Below are 13,741 nucleotides of genomic sequence, written 5' to 3'. Positions count from 1 at the left end.
TATTAAAACACAGTCCTTTGGGGTCCTCCTGAGGGGGCCCTGGCAGAGGTGCTGTGGCTCAGACATCCTGCCTCTAGCCACACGCAGGTGAAGGAGGCCGCGGGTCCTTACGTGGCATGTAGGGTGGACGGTTCAGAGTCGTATCCCTGCAGCCAGATGGAACTGCCCCATTCACAAAGCTCGAAGGTTCATTCATATCCTAGAAATGTCACACACACCCACATGGTTACATGAATACATTCATGGTTTTGTCATTCCCTCACCATCCTGTAATTCCTATCCACGGTGCCTAGAGAAAATCGCCACACACCACACACCAGAGAAAACTAAGTAAAAATACCAACTAAGCCCTACAAGATGAATGGCTGGAAAGCTACAAAGTATTCTCCTGCCAGTAAGCCCATTTCCAAGAAATTCCCAACAATCTCTGCAGAGGCTGGACAGCAGAAAGGTCAAGGTAGCTCCAGGTTAGAAGATGACAGAGGGCTGCTCTCCTCCCAATGGAGTCAATGCAGCAAAGATGTCCAAAGTCTTCCTTGATGATTTCATCCTATGCTCTAGCATGTGTCAGTGAGGCATGGGCAAAAACAAAGACACATACACACGATTCCCCATGTGTACAGAGTCAAGCACTCGCGCACTTACAATCCACATGCCATCAAACTTCAAGCTCTTCTCTGGGCTCTGTGGATTGGAGTGGAGCTCTTTCATTTCCCTCTTCCACCACAGGGCAGTCGAGTTCCGGAAAAAGTCTGGGAAGGCCACATAAGCTCTGTATTGCTATGAAAACAAATCACAAATAGTCCCAAATGAATAAACAACATAATAAACAAGGAATTACTGAGAAGTGAACACAAATGAGTCAAGATTTGTATTTCATGGTAATAGAGAGTATGAGGAGACTCACCAGCACCTTCAGAGTTTAATGTCCTGGGATTCTTGGAAAAGCAAGAGGTACGAAGAATAGAGTCACAAACAATGTACCTTTGCACATTTGGAAAACAGGCATACACTCTTCTCCTCTTTGTACCTACACACCAGATATCAGCCAATACAGTAAACTCTCCATCTGTTGCTTAAAAGCTCACCCTAACCTCTTGTAGTCCTGCCTCTTCTTAGGACTCCATTCCATTCTTAGGACAACCATTCCACTTGCAGGAAGAACCTGCAGCTAGTAAGGTCACATGGGTGATCTTTGTCAAATGGGTGTATCAGACATCCCACATGCCAGTTTGGGAAGAATCATCCAGTTGATGTTCCATTGGGGGGAACAAGGGAAGAAAAGGCTACAGTCCACACAATGATGGGATGGACGTGTTTTCTATGATGTCAAAGTCCTATACGAAGCAAATGCTGGGTGATATTAAGTGGGAGGATCTAAGCAGAAAATTTCAATCACCTCCTTTCACACCTTCCCTCCAATAATGAAACCAATGCCTACCACCACAGTGGCCCTCATTAACTAAAGATGCGAATGGGAAATTAAAGCCAACCATAATTTTTCAACTTCAACAAGTTCTACTATGATCATCTGAAATAAAAAATGAAGGTCCTTGTAATTATCCAAGGTGCTGTTTCCATCTCACCCTGTTCATATTGAATGGTGGAAGGGCTGACACTGAGCAAAGGGATTGTACTTATAAACTGACATATTGAGTTAAAAACCTTCAGTACAACCATGAAATGATGATTTCTTTTTTAAAAAATGTGAAATATGGCAGACTCTATGGAGAATTCAAGCAGTGTAATTTCTTACAAAACAAAGACAAATCCCTCTTATATAAGCACCAGAAAACAGGTATTTACAAGGGGACGGCAAATAGGAAGGGGAAGGCAAATGAAGAGGAGAAGTGGAGGACAATGCACCAAGAATTCATTAGTTATACTACAAAATTAAGAAAAGTAGCACAACAGGTGTGGCCAAGGTGAAGGAGAATGTCGAAAGGGATGACACTGCTCAACATGGCTTGTATTCAGAGACTGTGTTGTTAAATGACAACTCTTGTGTACAATTACATAAAGTTAACAAAACAAAACAAACAGTTAATAACAAAGGGCATGTTCGTTTAAAATAGGCTGTAGTGAAATCAGCGTTGTGCCCACTAACACCATGGAAGTAACTGGGAATCTCAGTTTCTGGTCCCAAGGATAATAAGGACCATTGGAAGTAAAAGCAATCTTCACACTGACTGACATGTCTGTTATCATGAGAAAGGCATCTGATTTCAGGTAACCCTGGCCCCACCCAACACTCACAAACAGTCTTTTACCTCCACTTGGCTGTCCCAGTCCAGAGAATTGTTCACCACAATATTCGGGAAATCTGGCCAGACCTATGCAGAGAAAAACAGTTCAACAGCAACAGAAATTACCAACCACTGTCCTAGAGATAGATAATTTAGTTATCATGTAGCATTGCTCCACAGCAAAGTGTACTCCACAAAGCCTTTAAGTGGATGCATAAATAGGGATTGAAACATAGAAACAAAATGGAAAAGAGGGAAAAACAACAATGGAAAACAACCCCACAGTGTCCTCTACCCCAGGCTAGGTGTTCCTGGATTGCGCCTTAGATCATACCTTGCCCCAGACAATTTCTCCATCATTGGGAAACTTGATGAAGACATCATCCTGCACACCACGAGTGAAGGCCGGATACGGCTCTGTCTCATTGCCAGAAATGGCTGGGTCCTGATACCAAAGCACAAGTCAGATGGAAAAACAAATCTAGAGAATGGTCAGGGACACAACACACCTCTTCCAATAACATTTGTTCCTTCCTTTAGAGTTTAACATTAAAGAGTCTCAGAACACTTGTAAGTATCTTTCCCAGTGAACTTGACCTTTCCTTGTGTAACATGGAAGGAAATACAGTACAGGCATTCCCCACCAACCCCTTCATCCTCCCAGAGCCACACAGTCTCACAAGGACTGACCAGAATGAGGATGACCCGCATGCCATCCGCCTTCATGCGATTGATCAGGGCGGGAAGCCCAGTGAACTTGGAGCTGAGGGTGAAGTCCAGCTGCCGCTCCATGTAGTCGATGTCTGAATACTGCACATCCTGGGGAAGGATACAGGGGACTGAGTGGTAGCTGGGGATGAGGCCATGTTCCCAGGAGAGCGAATTTCCACTGCCCATGCCCAACTTCACATGAATTCAGACTCAAACACTAGTTCCCTTCTTTGTTATCAACTGAAAGCTGAAAACAGACAGAATTTTTTCAAAATCCCCAAATTAAGAAAAAAATAAAATAAGAACCTGCATATCATAAATTGTAGGATGAAGATACTACTTAGTGGGGCACTTTTGTGCATGAGTGAAAACCACTGGCTCAGAGCTCAGGCCTGTTCAAGGCCAACCAGAGCAAAAAGTTCACTAGAACACATCGCAGTCACTTCCTGGGCATAGCAGTTCACACCTGTCAGTTACACCAGAGACTGAGATCAAGAAAAACTCAGTTCTTACACAGTGAGGGGAATACAAGTACATAGGATAAATATTTCAGTAGAATAACCTGGGCAAATGGTACCCACAGTCATCTTGGTTATGGCCAGAAGAATAAAATAGGAGGGTTACAGTAGAGACATTAGTCTAGACAAAAACAGCAAGACTCTTTCTTGAGATAACCACTGTAGAAAAGGGGTTAATGGTATAGTTCAGTTGTCCATAGTTAGCAAACGACATGCCCCGATATCAAACTAATGTCCCACAGAAAAACAAAAAAAAGGAAAGAAAACACATGACATAAAAAACTACTGGGTAAAGTGTGAATATAAGTAGTGATTGAGTGTGGTGGTCGCTCAGAAGAGACTGCCCAAGATTCAGTGTTAACAGGAAAACAATTTGATTTGTGAGGGAAACACATTAAAAAAAAAGGGGGGGGGGCTGGGGATATGGCCTAGTGGCAAGAGAGCTTGCCTCGTATACATGAGGCCCTGGGTTTGATTCCCCAGCACCCCATATACAGAAAATGGCCAGAAGTGGCGCTGTGGCTCAAGTGGCAGAGTGCTAGCCTTGAGCAAAAGGAAGCCAGGGACAGTGCTCAGGCCCTGAGTCCAAGGCCCAGGACTGGCCAAAAAAAAAAAAAAAAAAAGAACTGCACTATCTACTCCTAGTAGCAGAAAAAGAGTAGGACTTACTATTCAAAATCAATGAAACAAAAGCACAAGCCCTAACTGCGACATGTCCACTCCTAATAATCAGACATATTTTCCTTATTACCAGTGATATATTTGAATGGAATTATCTGAAACAATAGGACAAAATTAAACATAAAAGTAGGCTGTGGGATAAGTTGTGATTACAGGACTGTTCTTGTCCTCAGTGACTAAGAAGGTTTGTTTCCCTGGAAACCCAGGATCCCTGCATTCAGCCAGAGAGTGGCTCATCATGCATGGCCCTGGGCTGCAGTTCCGACCAGATGCTAACTGCACACCTACCTACATGGACAATGGGCCAATGAGCATCCGTTCATTTCATTTAATTAAGCAAAGGTGTTGGAAAGTTACTCTATTCTTAGAAAACTCTGGTTTTGGACTAAATGTCTTCAACCTACATAAAATAAATGGAAGGAAATAGGACATAGGAGCAACAGCTCTGGGAGCTAATGCTTTCCCTCTGCACTGTGAGTCACTGATCTCCTAATGCCACAGAGCTAGAACCAACTCACCGAATTAGTACGACAAGTTCAAGGTCAGGGTGGCATCACATGAGAAAGGACTTCATGTACGTGCAGAAACTCAAAAATACCCTATAAAGAAATTGAGGCCCAGACCCAGGCAGGTTCCCTATGAGAATACAGAGCACGGCGCGCACCATGGCTTGTACATACGTAGGGGATCTGGGCAGCCACCATCTCATCATACAAGCTGGAGATCTCAGCATCGTTCTCATAGCCATAGCGACACAGCTGGAACCCCAGGGACCAGTAAGGCACCATCACAGGCCGGCCAATCACCTGCAAGAAAGATTTTAAACATTAACTCTGAAAATAGGATGCTAGGTGGAAGTTTCCTGTGAAATAAAAACAATATTTCCAGTCTAGACAAACAAAACCTGCAAATCCAGAGTAGATTGGAAGGGAAGCACAGCACTAGAATGCCTTGCGGGAAAGCCTGCTGCTGGATTAGAACTCATGCCTCAAGAATCTAGAGAAGTGGCTTTTGCTCTGATTCCTAGATGCAGTCTAAATTATTAGAGAGGAGTCCAGAATTCAGAATCCAAATCCATGACTAATACACATATGCCATGCGCTGCTCCGTGACCTAGGGCAAGGATAAATAACTAATTGTGCATGTTTCCTCACCTGTACGTTGAGTATGATCTCAGTGTGCATCCCATAGTGGTTTTATGAGAATTGAAGTTACTATATATGCTCCCACATGGATTAAGTAACGCATTCAGCAGTTATTCCATGCTTGTTATCTCTATCACAATCACAAATAACTTCACCCTTCACCTCTACCCGCACCTCACATCATAACCATTGCAGCCTTCATGGCCCTGTCAACAGAACCACCATCACCACCCTGAAAACTGTAACTGCACACAGCGTCAGTCACCATCACCATCCTCATCACTTCCCTAACCATCACGTCCATCAGAAGCACCACTCCTATCATCACGCCAGGAATCACCTTCTCCATCACCACCACCACCAATACTCCATCACCACCATCACCACCTCTATCACTTCAACACTATCACCAGGCTAACTTGCTATCCTGCAACAATTAAAGGCTATTAATCTAATGATTATTAGATTTATTTATTGTTTCCTATTTATACGATCTCTGAGAAAAGCCAACAATCCCAATTATCACAGTGAGGGCTATCAAAGCGGATATTGCATTTGGAACACAGCCTTGGTATGAAGAAGCACATGACAGATAAGTGAGTTCACACGTACCTCAGTGTACTGCTGAGTGACAAGCTCTGGAGTGGGCCCCAAGAACACATAAAAGTCCAGAACTCCCCCTGTGGTGCGGTACGTCAGGGCCGGCATCGGCAGGAAGGTCACATCTGAAGAGAGAGGGAAATGTGAACCCAGATGCTTGCAAACTTCAGCAAGGGAAGAAAGCAGCCCTCAAAACTGGGCCTTCCCCCTCCTCCATCACACACCATCAAGACATGGTTTTCTGTGCTCAACTCACACAGAGTGGAAGACGAAAAAGGAAGTAGGTTTCTATCCATGAACACTTTCCTTTACAATTACCTTATTATCTTAGATCTTTGGTCAATCCACTCCATGAAAATAATTTTATAGAGTGCTCTGTGCTTGCTAGGGATGGTGTCTGACACCTAAGCCTATAACTTTGTCTTTTTTTCTGGTTGTTGTGAGATAGAACCTTGTTTTCTGTTTAGGCATGTGCTGAGACTGCAATCGATCTATTTACTTCTCCCAGCAGATCTATAATTACAGGTGCATTACACTCTACCCCACCTCCTCCATTGAGATGGAATCACATTGACCTTTTCGTTTGATTGGCTTGGATCTGACATTCTCCTCATTTCAGCCTCCCACAAAGCTAAGCATGACCACCAGCACACACCTTCATATACCCTTGTAGTTCAAGACTATTCAGAAGCTCTAAAAATGAGGTTTCCCTTCCATGTCCTTCTTACACAGTGTCCCTTAAGGAGAACACCTTGTATCACCAGGTATACTGTAAAAATGATGAATAAAACACAACTAACTCAGATATGCAGCATATTAGGTTTCATCCATTTTACACACATTTTACTAACTATTAAGTTTTACCACTTTCTATTACAAGAGACAAATTTCCATCAGACTTGCATAAACCCAGAGTGAGTGCTCTAACAAGAACTTCCAGCTCATTCAAATTATGCTCGTGGATCCCTCAGCTGACCTCTGAGTTATGATGGATTCATTCTTTATGGTCTCCATTGCCTTTGCTATCTCTTCCTTTGTTTGTTAGAAAACTAAGAGTATCACTGAATCTATCCATTCCACAGTACTAGAGGGACATAAAAGGATAAGCATAAGATAGAGTAGCACTCGTGTTATGGCTGATTTCATTTCCAGTAGATCACAAAATCGTATTCTACAAGAAAATTCAAGAATTCTTAGCCATCAGAACAGGGGAAGAAGCAGCCACCACCTACCCATGGCATTGCTGTTGAGCAGGAGGACTCCGTGGGCGCTGCCATCCTCCTCTAGGCCCATGTAGTAGGGGTGCACACCATAAGAATTCTTCTTGAACTGAGCATCATGGGGGAGAAGTGGGCAGAGTTAGAACACATAGCCTCAGAGAAGGAAAGTCACCAAACACTCAGGGCCTACATTCTCCTGCAAGGAATCCAACTACATGAACACAAGGGAGCCCCAGGAATGGTCTGTAGGGCAGAAGCAGATTGTGACCCCTCGTTCCAGTCAGGGAAGATAGAGCACAGAGGCCCACAGGGGGAGTTCAGACCCATGCAGTGGGGGTACAGAAAAGTGAGCTCAGAACCTCCTTGTACTCTGCCCTTACCCCTGGGGGTTCGTCTCTGGAAAACATGCCCCATGTGTGCCAGTTCAAGTCTCTCCTGAAGGCCGTGTGCTCGGTTTCCCCGAAGCCATAGATGTAGTCGGAGGGAAGGCGGGTGGAGATGCGGATGAACATGTCATTGAAGGTGAAGCCCAGGACCTGAGAGTCCCAGCTGCCGGGGAGAGGACGAGGGAGACAGGGAAGTCAGTTCTCCTGGGGCTGCAAGCAGCTGATCTCTCTAGCAAATGCAAGCCACATCCTTCCCCATTTCCCAGAAACCCAACATCCATTTCCTAGAGAGATCCCCAATGAGGTTTTTAAAGGCACCTCACTTTCCCAGACTTCATTCTACAATGGCCTATCATGAAAACGTCTTTCAATGCCTTCAAGGCCATCACTGAAGAGAAGCCACATTGATACCCGAGTCCTGTTTTGTACCTCACCCCCACATGAACCCAAGCAAATTCCAGGTGGGAGTGAGGATGGTCCTATCCCCAGGAGAAATGCCTACTTCTTGGCTTTGTGTCATTTTTTTGTACAAGTTGTGACACTGTAGCGAAGACTGAGACTTGTTTCTCTTCTCCAGTTTTGACTGTAATTGTACATAAATCTACCTCCCTCTCTCTCTCTCTCTCAATCTCTCTCTCCCCCCCTGTCTCTCAATCTTACCCTCTCATATCCACATACTCATACCCACATACAGATTGATATATATATATATTTAAAATATTGTTTTCTCCTAATGAAGATAAGATGAGAAACAAAAGCAGGACTTAAGGCTGCAGATTTTCCTGCCACAGCGCGCCTCGCTAGGATGTTCTCATAACCTCCAGTCCCCAATCCAACCAGGCCACTCACATGACAGTGCCTGTGCTCTTCCGGCGAATTTCAATCCCAAATGGGTTCTCCTTAATGCTGACATCATAGAGTCGGGCCTCAGGAGAGCTGCTGGGAGCGCTGGGGATGTTCAGAGGGATTGGGACTTCATACCGCATGTGGTTGGGATCATAAATCTAGGTCAGAGGAAAAGGATTTTAGGTGAACATGGAGATTGTGCATGTACATTCAGCTATGCTGTCATATATAGAAAAATCATAAAATATTCTATTATCTAACTCAAAATAGCCGCAAGATAAGAATTACAACTTTTTAGTCATAAGAAATTGCAGTTTCTTAAGAAGATTGGCAAATTCAACAATAAGCTGTCCAGTTCACAATACGTAAGTGTGCGAAGACAGAGCACTGAATAGCACAAGAAAAGCATGAGTGTTATCTGTGAATTAGAAATGTTAGAAAAAATGTAAGTCCTTAAATATATACCATTAGGAGAACCTTGTCAGGATTGGAGGAAATAGAGACAGTATATCTTGGCTTTAAGCTTTATGAAACAACTTGAGATCTAACATGTTGTATTGAGTCTGTTAGAGCTCATATTTGAAGGGCCATATTATCATTACACAGTTTCTTTGACTTTGGTATTTGCATACAAAATCATTACTGTAAGCCCCTCCTGAATAAACCAGATTGCTCTCCAAAACGTCTCCAAGATCCGTGTGCTCCTGGCTTCCTTGGTGGGTAAGGACGGAGGAAAAGGGGATCTCGTTAGGCCTCGTGCAATTTAAGCTTGCCTGTGTCCCTTCGCTCCACCTTGGCCACCTGCAGGTCGGGCGCCCAGGGGAGAGGGTGAAAAGGGGAGCACTGATAAGGGAGTAAGCTTAGCAACCCCACACCAGGGGAGGGGAATCTAGCCCTGCAGTCATACTCTTTTATTTTTATTTATTCCATCAGCAAAAATTTCAGGGCTTACAGTTTACTAGCATGGTGATATGGGAGAAGCACAAGAAGAGAACAAATCCCTTGTCGCAGAGAACCTCACCGTTTAATAGAAAATTGCCATAAGAAAGTGAGCCCAGCCATGGTAATGCGTGTAAGTACAGCATAGAGGGAGAAACAAGCACTGGGCAGAGTGGAATTTCAAAGATAATTCCAATTCAACTCCAATTTATCCAATTGATAGACTCAAAGAATTTCTCATGGAATATTGTCCAAGCACTAAACCTTTCTAGTTTCCTCCATTTACTTAGTGTCATTATGAAAAACACAGATGAGAGAGACAAACATACCATTCCCCTTCAGTTTTCCCTAACATCCTATGCTATCAGTCTCCAGATCTTCTCGGTCTAAACAAGGCCATTCTTATCCTGCTTATCTGCACCTAGATGACCTCTATCCCTCACTCCATCAACCTATCTGGTAAGCTACTTCCTCATCTCTCCACTTCTTTGATATCAATGATTTTTTGGAGTAGCCTGTTCTAAAAGCACATTAGGAAATGCGTGCCTACCTTACCAAGTCTTTCTCATTGCTCTTGCTATTCACAGAATGGTTGAGTTTATTGTAGCATGGAACGTTAAAGAATTAGCATACATTAGGATGACATATCACTGACTACCATGGTGATCAGAAGGGAAGGCCCTGAGTGCTCTCTCACACTTAACTCCAGGTACCTTGAACTGCAGCATCTCATTCTTGTGGAAGGTCACGAGCAGGCGCAGAGGGGTCACAGGTGTGGAGGGGAAGGCATTGATATTACGAGAAGACTTCAAGGAGATGTCAGCTGTGGCCCCGTGTGAGGTATACTGCACATTGCTGACTGAATACAGATCATTCACAAAGTAGCAGAATGGGACCCCAGGGGTAATGGATGCCTGAGGAGCAAAATCAATACTGTGCATTAGCATGTGGACCTGCAGTTACCAAACAGCAAGGGGTAAAGAAGGCAGCACATGGTTCCATCAGACAGTGGCAAGAATTTAAATTCTCTATCAGGAAAATAAATATTTAGAGTGTCCCACTCTTCATCAGAATGAGGCATCTTGGGGAGTCCTTGCTTCGCGTGGACTGTAATGGATGCTGAGGGACTGGGGTCTGTCATGCATTATGGGTGGGGGGCAGGGCTGGTAAGGAAGGTTCACATCCTCAATGCAGTTACCTCCCACACGCAGCCTCGGGCTGTACAGTTGGCCTCAGAAGCTCCATGCTCATCGGGATAACAGTCTATTTTCTCCTGGTCCCTCAGGCCAATGTCCCACTGCACCGTGTATGCTTCTCCCAGGACCAGATGGATTCCTGTGATCACAGCCACCTGGAAGAATGGAGAGGTCACATGGGACTGGGTCCTCAGGACATGGCCCTTCCATGAGCTGAGTCTTTAAACTGAGACCACAATCAATTATGCAAGTGACCTATGCTTAGACATTTTGGGCAGAGAGGTCAATGCACACAGGGTTCCTATTCACTATGGAGTTGGCACAGAGTAATATCAGTATTCTACATATTGTATAGTACATTGGGTACACAAAATGGCCAAATCAACTTTTTTATTTGTTGTCAAAGTGATGTAGAAAGGGTTTACAGTTAAATACATAAGGCAATAAGTACAATTGTTATCAAACTTGTTACCTTCTATGGCATTTTTCTGCCAACTTTCCCCCAATTCCCTCCCCCCATCTAACCCCACCCCTCCCAGATGTAAGGTTGATTTTCACCATATGGTCTCATAAGGACTGCTTTTGAATTGGGTCATATTTTACCCTTTGTCTCTCCATTTTGATGTTCCCCTTCCCTTCCCTAATTCCAATAAAAGTATATACAATACCCAGGGTCCCAAATGAAAATTTTCATTGTCTTTTTATCTTCTACCTTCCCTGACTTCTCTCTGCTTTTTTATTTTTTTTCAGATTGGCCCTGTTGCTTTTTCCAAATGGTTCTATTACTCTTGTCCCTTTCTCCACAAATCTATGTTCCACAATTATATGGAATGGTAGAAAGAGAGCAAGAAGACTCCTATGCTCTTCTTCCTATTCCTTTTCCATTCCCATTTCTCTCTGGACTCCTAGACTAATTATATGAATAATTTAGATTTAAGCTTAACAACTACAAATGGTGAGTTGGAAAAAAAATCTCTATAGTTCCTTCAATTTCTAACAGCTCTGACTCCTCATTATTCAGTCTCCCGCAACTGCATAATATGGAAGCCATTTTGTAAGTGAATTCATCAATTTAAATCTTTTGTATATTTTTTCCTCTATATTTTCATGGGTTTTTTTTTTGCCGTAATAGGAATTGAATGCAGGGCTTTGTGCCAAATGTTTAACCCTTAGATCTATGCCAAAGCTACTTTGATATCACAGGTAGCAGGATTTCCTTCTTTTCTTTGGTTTGTAATTGCTTTTCACACATGGCCTCCTGAATTTTGCCCCACCAGGCCTCTGTTCTTCACCCCTCTGCTTCATCCTCCCATCAGATGACATGACAGATATATGCCACCACGATTACCCTCTAGCACTCTTCTTCAAATAGCACTATACAGAGACCTCAACAATGCCCTGAAGAATTCTTTAAAAATCACCCCAACCTCGTGATTCTTACCCTTAGGTTAGGATCATAAGTGGCTCGAGGAGACATTGGAGTTAGGACTCCATTCTGTTTCACTGTAACGTTGCGCAGTGCCTGAGTGCCAAAGATTTTAATCTCCTGGAATGCTAAGTTATTGGGGTCTTTGTAGGTTGACTTGGAAACAGTCACATCCAGGTGTGTCTACAAAAGAGGGAAGCAGAATTAGGCACAAAGCTTGATCTCTGGTACTCATCTTCTCTTGTCTCTCCAACACTCCATCAGAGACCATATATTCCTCAGGCTCTCCTCAGGCCTTTGATCTCTCTACCAAGGTGTTCTTAGTGACTGAAAACATACTTTAATAAAACTTTGAGGAAAAGAAATAAACATAGGCATAGACATTTTGATAAATAGGACTGAACCTACCATGTGATTTCTTGATGAATATTAGTACCTCTATTGGATGAAACAGACTCAAGAATTATGGAAAATTAAATCATAAATGGAAATACCTTATGTCTCATCATTTAGACAATGTAAATAGAAATACAATTACAGTATTGCTAAATTCTAGTACCTAAGATTCATGAAAATGAGGTACTCACCTGGCTGGCCGTAAACTCATATAAGACATAAACATCACTGGCCACGGTATCTGAAAGTAATAGAAAGACAAGTCAAACTGGCTTGCCATCCTAGAAGGATGAATTTTACCTATCTCTCCCTAAAGCTACTTGATGTCACAAATAGGAGGCTTTCTTTATTTCAAGGGCTGGAATATACCCCATTGCATCTCTGTACATTGGTTTCTTTGTTCCCTCATTTCCCAATGACACTGGGAAATGCTATTATTTGAATAATGCTGAAAGAACAGGACATTGGAGATTTTTAAACTGTAATATGTCTAAGAGTAAGGCCAGCTCCTACACAGTGAGACACTGAATTACCATCACAGTCACACACAAACACAGAGTAACACATGCACTAGCACACATTCAAAACCCTTAGATTTATGACATGTGTATAACAATGGAGCATGTTCTATAAGTGAAATAAGACAGACCCTAAAAAAATTACCTTGTAATGCCATTTACATAAGAACCTAACACCATTCAAATTACAAAAGTTAAGAGAGGAGAACAATAGAGGCAGGGTACAGGGTTGGAAGACATGGAGATATGTTCATCAGTGTGTAAACTTCCAACCAGCAAAAGAGAATTTCCTGAAGAGCTACTATGCAGCATGGAGAATTATAAACGTGTTAATTAAAATGACCATGGGTAGTCACGCAACAATGTGCACGTAGATGTTCTTTCTCTTGAATATACTCAATTTTGTCAATTAAATAATTGTAAGTAAAATAATGAGGTTTGTTTTTAGAAAGCTACATCTTGGGATGCATGCTATTACAGCCACAGTAACCAAGGACAATGTGTCCTTTTCCTTCTCACATCATTGTGTAACGGCAATGCTTTCAAGGACATGTCTCTTGGGGTCCACCTCCAAGAGAGAGCCCCAGGAGCTGCTACTGTGCCAGAACAAGAGCCATACACAAATAATGGGCAGATGCATACCACGAGGAAAGTGCATCCTCACTGCCTCACTGAGAGAGATATGCTTCACAAGTCATCACAGGCTGACTGCCCACTGTTCCTAGCTTTCCTGGGGAAGATATTTACAGGACAGAGCGATAACAGGTATGGTCCACAAATTTTATTTTCCAGGTTCCCATTATAACATGGAAGTGCATATCTCTGACAGATCACAGTTAGCACACACCTCTAAAAAACACCCCCAAGCTTTCCTTTCATCCCTGGCTAACCTCTCACTTCTTGAACACTACAA

General features: G+C 43.0%; 1 protein-coding gene across 1 annotated transcript in view; it reads right to left on the bottom strand.

Annotated features, from left to right (window-relative positions):
• Positions 1-13,741, bottom strand: part of LOC125345666 (maltase-glucoamylase-like) — a 148,342-nt gene that overhangs the window by 69,376 nt on the left and 65,225 nt on the right. The window contains exons 45-58 of the mRNA XM_048337719.1: positions 12,502-12,551; positions 11,930-12,097; positions 10,491-10,643; positions 10,006-10,206; positions 8,357-8,511; positions 7,502-7,670; positions 7,134-7,230; positions 5,914-6,026; positions 4,837-4,962; positions 2,937-3,065; positions 2,581-2,691; positions 2,271-2,333; positions 646-780; positions 112-199 (exon numbers count right to left, since the gene is read on the bottom strand). Of these exons, the coding sequence (XP_048193676.1) occupies positions 112-199; positions 646-780; positions 2,271-2,333; positions 2,581-2,691; positions 2,937-3,065; positions 4,837-4,962; positions 5,914-6,026; positions 7,134-7,230; positions 7,502-7,670; positions 8,357-8,511; positions 10,006-10,206; positions 10,491-10,643; positions 11,930-12,097; positions 12,502-12,551 (1,758 nt within the window). The remainder of the gene's footprint in view (positions 1-111; positions 200-645; positions 781-2,270; positions 2,334-2,580; positions 2,692-2,936; positions 3,066-4,836; positions 4,963-5,913; positions 6,027-7,133; positions 7,231-7,501; positions 7,671-8,356; positions 8,512-10,005; positions 10,207-10,490; positions 10,644-11,929; positions 12,098-12,501; positions 12,552-13,741) is intronic.

Source organism: Perognathus longimembris, chromosome 2, assembly GCF_023159225.1.
Source record: "Perognathus longimembris pacificus isolate PPM17 chromosome 2, ASM2315922v1, whole genome shotgun sequence".
Classification (NCBI taxonomy): domain Eukaryota; kingdom Metazoa; phylum Chordata; class Mammalia; order Rodentia; family Heteromyidae; genus Perognathus; species Perognathus longimembris.
The sequence above is the reverse complement of the archived record's forward strand: the minus strand, read 5'-3'. Positions and strand labels throughout refer to the sequence as shown.